The 11514-nt window shown below is 36.7% G+C and overlaps 1 protein-coding gene across 1 annotated transcript; it reads left to right on the top strand.

The window, feature by feature from the left end:
* The first annotated feature begins 403 nt into the window (after positions 1-403).
* LOC136252292 (WSCD family member AGAP003962-like) lies at positions 404-9195 on the top strand. The gene is made up of 2 exons (XM_066044704.1): positions 404-1537; positions 8689-9195. The coding sequence occupies exons 1-2, from the start codon at positions 502-504 to the stop codon at positions 9021-9023; spliced, it is 1371 nt and encodes a 456-aa protein (XP_065900776.1). The 5' UTR covers positions 404-501; the 3' UTR covers positions 9024-9195.
* Positions 9196-11514: the final 2319 nt, after the last annotated feature.

Consider the following 11514-nt stretch of genomic DNA (forward strand, 5'->3'; position numbering starts at 1 on the left):
CAATTAGTTACTTAACTATATGCTTTAGAGACTTTGGCGCACAGTATTTGAAATGAATGTTGTCTGTATATTTTTACACATGGAACCACGAGATAATAAAGGTAAGAGGTAGTAGCTACACGTACCGTGACAGTGCAGAACGAGCTCCAACAAGGAAAGCAGACCGAAAATTTTAAAATCGCACACAAATAGGCTTATTTGAATTGCCTTACATACTATAAGCCTCACCTTCGCCCTTATTCGAATTTATAAACGCTATCATAGGGAAACACCATCTCGCCCAATACCTCCATGTACAAAGTCCCCACACTATGGCGGCATTTTGTTTTGTGACATCACAGATAATGTACGCTACGTCAAGAAACGTAATTGCGGATATCACTCATTGCATAGAAACTGTAAGTATGATCAAATCCGAGGCCACCCGAGATAGTATTTTATACGTAGACGCAGTTCGTCTTAGCTATAGCTATAGTTTAACACTGAATCAGTGGCAGCATCATGCGGTTCGATCTAAAGATGGTATGTTTGCCTCGGTTGAGGCCTCGGATCTGTTTACATCTAGCAGCATATTGTACTGCGTTATGCGTTGTAGCACTCTATCTATCCATCAGTGTTGAGAACAAACTAATAGTCACAGTTGAACTACTACAGCGCCACAAACTGAGTGCGGATGTGACCTCGAATTCGATTGTGAGAATCCGCGCCAACGTCAGCGAGGCAAGTCCGAGGTTAAGTCTGGAAAGTACACGATCAAGCCCCAATGAAAGTCTGCGGTCAAGCCTCAATGAAAGTCTGTGGTCAAGTCACAATAAAAGTGTGGGGCCAAGCCTTAATGGAAATCCAAGGTCAAGCTTCAATGAAAGTCTGCGGTCAAGTCACAATAAAGGTCTAGGGTCAAGTCTTAATGAAACAACACGTGTACTTGAAATGCTTCAGAAGAAAGGTATTGTGACACCAGGTGGTAGTGGCTATGACAATCGGTACAAACTTTTCCGTAATTTTACTGAATCTCAAATAGACGGTATTGTTGCTGCATTTGGAATACCTGACCTAAATTCCTCCAACTTCAAAGACCAATTGTTGGCTTGTACAGGACAAGCATTAGCAAAGGCAAAGAAGCCAGTAAACATAACAAATGAAGGAAATGTGGTTATGCCTAAACACTTCCAGAAATGTAAGGGTATGAGTTTTCAGAAGGATCGTAAAACGGTAGCATTACTCAGCTTCCCTGGATCAGGTAACTCATGGGTGCGACAACTATTAGAAACCACCACTGGAATTTACACTGGTACCTACAAGGATTGTGATGATAGTTATATCTTTAATGGAATGATAGGAGAAGGAGTTTATACAGATAATGCTATTGCTGTTAAGATACATTTCCCTACCAATGATGAACTGAAGTGGTTGTATGAACGTAGTATCATTTACGTTGTTCGTAATCCATTTGATGCTATCCTTGCTGAATGGAATCGATGGCAGTCAGCTTTGAAAAATCATGATACAGCACATCTTTCTACAACTACCATTTTTGGTAAGTATCATTTTTATAGTGTGTGCGTGTGGGTGGGTGCACAGTGTCTAGTTGCTTCGGCCCATTGACACCAAATGTGATGGATACTGTCAGTAGTCATGATCAGTGTTGACTTATCTTGAACATGTGAGATGTGGAAGCATGCATAGGAGGGAATAATGATAGATACATGTTGGTTGTCAGTCAAATATTCTGAATGGAATTCTCGTGAAAATCAATCAATGATAGAAGGCCAAACCTTTTCAAATTCTTACAAAGTATCTGATTAGCTGTTTTTCACATGATATCACCAGTGAAAGGAATCATAACTGACAATTCTCTTGCTTCTGTTTGCCTTTTATAATGCTTCTATTGGTAAACTGTTAATTTTTGATTTAGCTAGCAGTGGGAAATTGGAAACAGTGGAAATGGAAATGGAAACGGAAAAAGTCAAATTGTTATTATGTGACCGAATCTGCAAAAAAAGGGGTCTTATAGCCTTTCCAATTGCATGTATTTGCAATCCATAACTTGACTTGTGAGTATGGTACCGGCCTGAAATGTGGTTACCTTACACTCCTAACATAGCACTATTCCTGGATGTAATTTTTAGACAATGGGTTAAACACATGATGAGTTATGACTAATCGAACTGGGAAATTTGGAAAGCTCACTTAGTGGTCACCTCGACCACATTGTAATTAAGTTCTGAGGCATGCTTGATGATCTAATTGATTAGACCATGTTTTGTAAAGATCACCTCTTTGCAATGACCACCTCTTTACACGGATGTGTATTTCATGGATCAATGTCATCTCCCATATTTTTCACTCAAGTCTCATCTGGCTATCTGTAATTAAATATGCCATAGCCATCTTTGTGAGATCTAATGTGGTCTATATAAGAAGGTAGTCTTTAAGAGGTGGCCACTAAACAAGGGTTTTATTCTAGGGTACATTTATATGATGATTTTATCATTTCCATTTCCACTGTTTTCAATGTGAGTGTATAAACAGTGGAATTGACTACTGTAATGGTGGAATGAAATTTTTAAAAGTACAATATCATTTTTTTATCCAAATAAGTACAACTCCTCCCCTTAAATAAGCAAATAAATTGGAATACCTTGAAGTCAGCTCTTTTAGTATATTTCACCTTACCATAGCCAAAGTTTACCAATGGGGGATATCTGCAATGCTGAAATTTGATGTCATAATTGACAAAATGGCCGGGGCTTCAGAGATTTTAGCACACAGTATTCAAAATGAATGTTTTCTACACTTGGAACCGTGAAATAATAAAGGTAAGAAGTAGTACATGTACCAGATGATGCAAAACGCACTCCAACAAAGAAAGCAGACCGAAAATTTTAAATTCGGACACAACTAAGCTTATCTGTATTGCATTATATACTATATGCCTCACCTTCGCCCTTTTTGAATCTATAAATGCTATCATAGGGAAACGCTATCTTGCCCAATACTTTCCTTTAAAAAGTCCCCACACTAGCACGGTCATTTTGTTTTGTGACGTCAGAAAACGTCATTGCGGATATCATCCATGTAATGTACTGTAAAGTCAGTTATGAACACGTCCAATAGCAGCTTATTGGGAGTACCAAGAAGACTCCTGACTTAACCCTTGTTCCTAAATGGAAAATCAATGATAAAATGGTTAGCTTGCTAGCTGATTACATGTATGCATTAAAAGTAAAAGTACTTGTACTGTATAATAAAGTATCTTGTAAGCATTTACAATGAGCCTCTTCCACAATTATGTCAGCAAACAAAATTTAAGCCAAAGTTCATTGTGGTGGTACATTGCACACTAAACTGAGACAGTTATAAATTTTACGTTTCAGACAAGTGATAAAGTATTGAGTCATAAGCCATACAAGTGTTATGGTGAGAAGCTAAACAAGCTGACTTCAAGGGAATCCTATACCATTTACAATTCCTGTCAAAAATTCCTGTCATTGTGTATTATATAGTCTTCTGTGGGAGATGTGATACGTACCACCTAGACAGGAATGCCTTACAGTTGGGAACAAAGTATAACTAGGATTTCATTGATGTGAGACTTGAATACTATAGACATCAACAAAGTGTCTTATCACACTTGATAAAATTTGCTATAATTTCTTCTGTTCTAATTTGTCAGATAGGAAACCTTAGATTAGTTTACAATTATGGACTTGTATCCATTGAACTTTTACAGGTTGTTCTGCAGTGTTGGGCAAGTTACTTTGTAAAAGTAACTAGTTACATATTACATATTACTTGCAACTGAACTATTTAGTTACAGTTACATATTACCCATACAATAAAGTAACTGTGTGAAACTACCACCTTATCACATGACATGATTGCGTTGTTAGGCAATATGCAAATTTTGGTTATAAATTAGAAGCTGGTGAATAAGCTTCATTCAGTAGGCCTCGTTACTTTGTTGTGGCTAGGCGTTACCATAGATAATATATACCTTACGTAAGGTATCTATTATCTATGGCGTTACTCAGGGGATAACTAATGAGATTAGTAACTTCGTTACCTGTAGTATTAATATTACGTAATATTAGACTCGTTACAGTAACTATATTACTTAGGTAACGCGTTACATTTGTAAGTAAAGTAGCTTGCGTTATATTACCTGTTTTTATAGCGTATTTCGTTATATTACTTTGTTACCACAAAAGTAATAATATTACATAACGCGTTACATTAATTAACGCGTTACATTAATTAACGCGTTACTCCCAACACTGTTGCTCTGAAACCTTGTATGAAGGAATTTATCAGCGGGCTTTCATTAAAATACTTTACCCTTTTCTATATAGCTAGTTACGAAGCAAAAATGTCAATAAAACTGTGGTCTGGCTCATAAAAGTTTAAAGGCATATTTACTAACATGAGTCAATATAGTATAGATGAAAAACACAATGTGTTCTAAATACTTATAATAACATAATACAAGTTAGTAGAGGTCTGTAATTGCAAGAAGCTTGAGGCCACCTCTCTTATACCGTCACAACTTTAACACATTTCTACTCTGCAAGGAGTCGATAAAGTATAATCACCTTGAATTAAAGATGCCTCTAAAACTGGAGTGCATAATAATAATATTCACTCTTGATATTATGTAAACGTAATGGGAATTTCTATAAGAATCTAGGAGGGATTATGCATGAGCTATTTGACTACAGGGTAGATTCCAGATATTGTAGGTTCTAGCTAACTGTAGTGAAGATTGGGCACATGTCAATTTAGTGCTTATGTTCCTCTTCAGTTAAAGGCCTATGACATCATACACAAAGTGTTCGTAGCTATATTGAGAAAAAGAGATTAATGGATAATCAAAGCTGTCAATTTTGTAGTGACATTGAATTTTATTAGTAATCTATAGACGTAGAAAGCCCCCAATAATTAGGGACCCGTCGATTATGCTGGCATAATTTTGAGCATAATAGGTACCTAAAAGCATTGAGCATAATGCCAGCATAATAGGTTAAATATTTGTACGATAGTATAAATTCTTGCTGGAAAAATGACAATTGCAAAATAAGATCGATATACTCTAATAGAGCAATCAGTAACTCTAATAGAACAATCATCAAATTGACTGTTCTATTAGAGTATATCGATCTTTCCTCTTACATGCAGCAAGAATTTATTATTTGTGTTCCAGCCACTCATTTTTTTCTTTCTATACAGTGTTAAACTAGTAGCAAAGCATATGAACTAAGGCATGAACATTGAGCATAATCGAGCATAATAGGTAAATATTGAGCATTAATTTAAGCATAATAGGTGAATTTTTGAGCAGTGCAGCATAGCATAATAGGTAAAATTATGAGCATAATTGGCGGGTCCCTACCAATAATTTGGCTAGCTATTTCAAATCATTTCTTAAGTACTCAACTGTATACTTACCACCAATGTTTCAGGTTACTCTATAATTCACCTTTCTATTCAATCAGCAATCCATAATAAAGAATTTACGAAACTATTAGCTTGCACAGTCAACACTTAAGATTGACAATTGTAACAAGTGCCTCTAAAATTAAGTTTCATATAAACAATGTTGTTTGTAACTGACATAAAAGTAAATCACACAAGTAAGAATGCACTGCTGGAATGATTCAAGCAAGTTTTTCTACTGAAAAATACTCTGAAATTGTGCATTAGTTTTCAAAAAATTTCTGGGAGGGGGCATGCCAGCTTTAGACCACAATGCTTCACATGCTCAGCTTTTATTTTAGTCTTACCATTGTCTGGCTCACCCAACCATGCGGTATTTGCTATTCCTCTTATGAGTACTTGTTATTTTAGGTGGTGACTTTTACATTTTATTTCACTGCTTGTCTGTCACGGTTTTAAACCACTTGGATTTTAAGTTTCATCATTGACAAACCACTTATGAGATGTGGGAATTATGCCTGAATACAAAATCATACAATTTTTATTGTTTTAAAACTGTTGCAATGCATTTTGATTACTAAAGTGTAGGTAAAAAATTGAGACAATAATTTGGGAATAATGAAGACAATTTGGGAATTTAAAAAGCAATACTATCAGCTTTTTGGGAGAAATTCAGAATGAGATAATGACGAAACTTTTGAGCATAATTCCCATGTAACTCCAGAAAACTAAATGTGAAGCTAAGTGTATACCAAAACATTTCATTGAGAATTGTTGTTTTACATGGTAAAGTAAAAATATGTACTAGTAATAGTAGCATGGGTAACAGTGAAATTTGGGATAAATACAACAAGAGTGGTATTTATCCCAAATTTCACTGCTATCCATGCTATTCCCAGTTAATACCATACTCGCTGCATATACGCATGCTGTGCATTAGCGTTGCTATGTACGCAATTTGTCACTATGTACTAAACATGTGTCAACACTAATTGTTAACATAAATTCTAGCCAATGAAATTGCAATTACAACTTTTTCACTGCTACCAGTGAAATACGGGATAAATTTCACTGCTACTATTGAGACTTTTGTATGGGCAGTGAAACAGGTACGGTATTAATAAAATTATTGCATGCAATAGTCTCTTAATTAAGGTTCTATCTTCTTTAATCACTACGTTAGTGTGGTCCTACTGGTCCAAACAATTATTGTTCTTTCTACACTGACCCAAGCAAAATAATATTTTGCTACTGAATTTTGTAATCTTGTGCCATTCCCTCCGTTGATAATTATTCCATGACAATTGGATAGATTATATAGAAAAGGTTTGCAGCTTCAACATAAGCAGGAGGACAATTTTGTGTGGTCAAACTTCTGTTGTTCATCATTTTCTGTACTGCTACTGTATGAATAGACCACCATGTCATAACACACACACACACACGCACGCACGCACGCACACACACACACGGGAAAATTCTTACTTAGAGTGCCAACATTCACAAGAATGTTCAATCTCTTAGCTAGCAACCTATAGGGATAGTAATCAACCAAACAAACTGCAGCTGTTTTTGCATTTTGAACTAAACCAAACTTGCTTGTGATAAACAAGGTCTTTAATTGTCTTTCTATTACAGCTTCAGAAATCTGAGCTGAAAACAACATTAATTATGTATTTCTTAGAAGGTTTAGTGAACCACACTGCTCCTCCATACTTGCATTACTAATTTAATTGGAGAGCAGAATACAGCCACAGAACAAAAAATTAGGCCTTAATCCAAGGTTTTGCATAAAGTTGTCTTAAATTTTGTTAAACAGAACCACATAAACAGTAGTATTACTAGAACATGATTAGTTTTAATTACCACAAACACATTTGAATTAAAATACCATATAATACATGATAGTAGTATTTTGCATGTGTTTCATTGTGAAGGCATAGAAATATCATATTTCACAGTTCATTGTTTTGTACTTTTATTGTACTGCTGCAGTGGCAGATCCAGAGGGGGCATGTGCCCCCATACAAGGCACTAATAGAATAGTTGTATACTCTAATAGAACAATCAGTACATAGTGAAATAAGGCTTAAATCATTGTAACCTTTACAGCATATACAGCATTAGATTCAGTTTTTGTTCTTCAAATTCAGATGCAAAAGTGCTTATGTGACCCAATTTTGGAAAAACATTCTTTTGGGCACATGCATAATTTGCAGGAAAACTCAACTGAAAATGTCAGCAATTTAAAAATTACACATTTGGATAAAGCAACTATTAAGCCTTCTTCCTGTGAAATTTCACACCCAAAGCTTCTTTCTGCTAGGAGATATGGATGATTTTATCAGACCATGTAGTGATATCACCATGCATGGGACACCAGATAACTTACAAATGGGGTGACATGTTCAAGTGCTAGAATGGTTAAAACTAAGCCTTGGACAATGATACATGGCATTTAAGTATAGGTAAGACATGCATTGCTAGGAGTCTTCAGTGGATAAACAACCTGAAGGAATGATGTAATAATCACCGAGGCGGAGCCAAAGTGATTATTACATCATCCTGAGGGGTGTTTATCCACTGAAGAATCCTAGCAATGCCTGTCTTAGTAATTTAGACAATGGCCTGTGGTGACTGGAATTTTGTTATGAACCCACAAAGTATGCAATTTGTTTGTAGAAGTTTGTGGCTAGGTGTCTTACTAGGTTCCACCTGTTTACAGGTGTCTTACTAGAATAAAAACCCTGCATACTTTGCAAATATCAAAGCATTCTTGACATGCCATTGTCTAATTGAAGAAAAGGACCTAGATTTAGCTATCAGAAGTCTCTTTGTAATATTTTTAGACAGTAGGAATAGAATTATTTGTAAACAAAGTGATTTGTCACAATTTTTTATGCTTAATCACTCACAGAATTAATGCATTAATATGAAAAGTTTCTTTGTAATGTATTAGACAGTAAATACCTCTGTAACCCTTCAAGATATATATCAAGCTGAAATTTTGACACAAGATAGATAAACACCCAGTGCCTCATTTTAGCTACAAAAGAGAAAATTGACCAATGTGCCAAAAAGGATGGTTTTCCAAAATTGGGTCACATATATAGTGGCAGGTATTTGTAAAATATACTGCATATTTCGTGATAAAAATTTTCATGTAAAAAATAATTTTGTATAATTCATGTGAATGACTGCTCTATTAGAGTAGTTTGATCTTGTGTAAAAATTTTCGTACCTTCTTTACCACAGGTAGAGGTTGGAATGACAGAATAAGGACACACTCCCTTGCATGGCGAGTCCATTTAGAGAAGCATTTACGTACAACAAAGTCTCCAACATTGGTGGTAAAATATGAGAACTTGCTCACTGATTTACACACTGAATTGAAAAGGATTATGGAATTTTTGAAGTTTCCCTACACAGAAAATGACTTGCAGTGTACCATCAATTCAACAATTGAAGCTTTTCACAGAAAACATAAAAAGAATATTACTGATCCATATACTCCAGATCAAAGAAAACTTGTATCAGCACAAATTAACTTAGCTAACAATATATTACGTCATTACAACATAAGCTATTGATAGAGACTTACATTGTTATAGCATGCACACTGACTTATGTACCTGCATGTGAAGCTAAATATTTTTATATAATATTGTTTATTCTTTTATATATTTATTAATTTTATTTATTATTTTGCAATAGTGTATGTATACCTAGTGAGTTCAGAGGTAGCTATACTTTACATTTGAATTTTGTACAGCATTTGCAAATATAACTGTATGTGCATGGCTCTCAGATACTTAAGTGCTTTGACTGCAAGCTGTCTGGATCAAGTCACCACTTGGTCTGGGTAGAGTTTTTAGTAACATAATATGCTTCTAACTCCCTACTACACATACAGGCTTTCGGTATCCTCCACGCGATAGGTACCAGCCTATTATACACAACTTGACACTAGACTTTGTCAAATCCCCTGTATTGCCCCACCCTACCCGGGTGGGGGTGGGCCCCATGTCACCAGTAGCTGCAAACACCAATGGTGAAAAGCAAGCTCTCCCAACCTCTCTAACACGCTCATCATATGGCATATGCCCGTCTTTTTTCACGTTCATGAAGCTGATAACATCTGGACAATTGGGAGCGAAAATAAGAGCGCGCAAAAGGGTTGAAAACCCTGACATCGAAAAACACACGCTGCCTATTTCGACCCCAAAAATCCCTGGCAACAACATCAAGACGGGCACCATCTTCACTATTGGCAGTAGCAAATTACAATGGCTCACCATCAAGAGGCTGGAGAGCAGGCTCAACACCAACATCACTGAACACTTCACTCAACAGACTTGCAGTTAAATTCCTGACTTCATCATGATTGTGACGGATAGACGCCACAGGGACAAGTAAAGGCATGCTACACACAAAAGGGTTTACCACAAACACACGTCTGAGGCAAGTTAACAGGTTGCCATCCAAATCTTAAACACAGGGCATCATGAAACTCCACCTTGCAGGCAAGCACTTGGGCAAACCCATCTCGGGTTCAGCAATAGGGGAATTTGTGAATTGGGCATATATTTACGCATTTTTCATGTGTCACGAAAATTTACGAAACTGGACCATGACTGGACGTATAAAACTTGGCAGTCAATAGACAAAATGTGAAAAATCAGCTCTGTCAGGTACTCTTATATGTTAAAGAAGGTTTAGGATTGGTTGCTAATGTTTTTAAAAGCTTTCTAGCGAGATATTTAGCGAGAAAATTCGATAAGAGGGTGGTTTTGCTCGTACTCATGCCTGATACGGACATTGGCATATCAGCCTCACTGTTAAAGCTTCGGAGCTCAAACTCCCGACACAACATTGGTGTGAACTGGTTAACAGCAAGACGTGTTCAATTACAAAATCGGGCTGCTTATTCAGCAGAAACCTCGACTTCAATTTCGCCATTGGAAATGTACGGTGATATTGAAGTCGAGACTATGATTTCTACTGAACACGCCGTCTTGTTAAGCAGCTCACAGCAATGTTGTGTCGGGGGTTTGAGCTCCGAAGCTTTAACAGTAAGGCTGTTATGCCAATGTCCGTATCAGGCATGGGTACGAGCAAAACCACCCTCTTAGCAAAGTTTCTCTCTAAATATCTCGCTAGAAAGCTTCGAAAAACATTAGCAATCAATTCTAAACCTTCGTTAATACACAAGAGTACCTCATAGGGCTGCTATTTTACGTTTTGTCCAGTTGCCTCATAAATTTATACGTCCAGTTTTATTTATGTTCCGTATACTTCGATGCAGTATCCTTTTCTTAACTGATCGCGAATCGTTAGGGGTAAAGTAGCTACTCTTTGGGGATATCAATAAGATCATTAATAATTTTATACATCATAAGTTTAGCTCTCTCTCTCTTCTTTGTTGTAAAGGAGGTAAGTTAAGTGTGCTTAGCAAGTTAGTAACACTAGAGTAACTTGAAAACTCATTTAGGCAAAATCTGGCTACTCTTCTCTGTACTGCTTCAATTCTATTAATATTATTATTTTAAGGCATGGGGATCCCATACAGATGATACATATTCAAGCACTGGCCTGACCATACTTCTGTAGCAGTTACATTTCGCAGTGCTTGGACAGTGGCGCAGGTTTCTGTAAATAAAGGCATTGGTAGGGGTGTATGTACCTGTTTGCTGTATGGTAAGGGTGTACCTACCAACTTGCTGAATGGTAGGAGTGTACCTATCGGCTTGCTGTATGGTAGGGGTGTACCTACCAGCTTGCTGTATATGGTAGGGGTGTACCTACCAGCTTGCTGTATGGTAGGAGTGTACCTGTATGATAGGGGTGTACCTACCGACTTGCTGCATGGTAGGGGTGTACCTACTGGCTTTCTGTATGGCATGGATGTACCTACTAGCTTGTAGGGGTGTACCTACAGTGTTGCCTGGCAGTTAGGGCTTGCAGCAAGCTATATCATTCATGAATGGTAAGTAATACCAAGAGTAAATAATACCTGTTGCATTGGCAGCAACAAAATTAATACTGATGTTCTCTGTCAGCATATTCAAGTGGTGCCACCAA

Source organism: Dysidea avara, chromosome 4 (genome assembly GCF_963678975.1).
Source record: "Dysidea avara chromosome 4, odDysAvar1.4, whole genome shotgun sequence".
Classification (NCBI taxonomy): Eukaryota; Metazoa; Porifera; class Demospongiae; order Dictyoceratida; family Dysideidae; genus Dysidea; species Dysidea avara.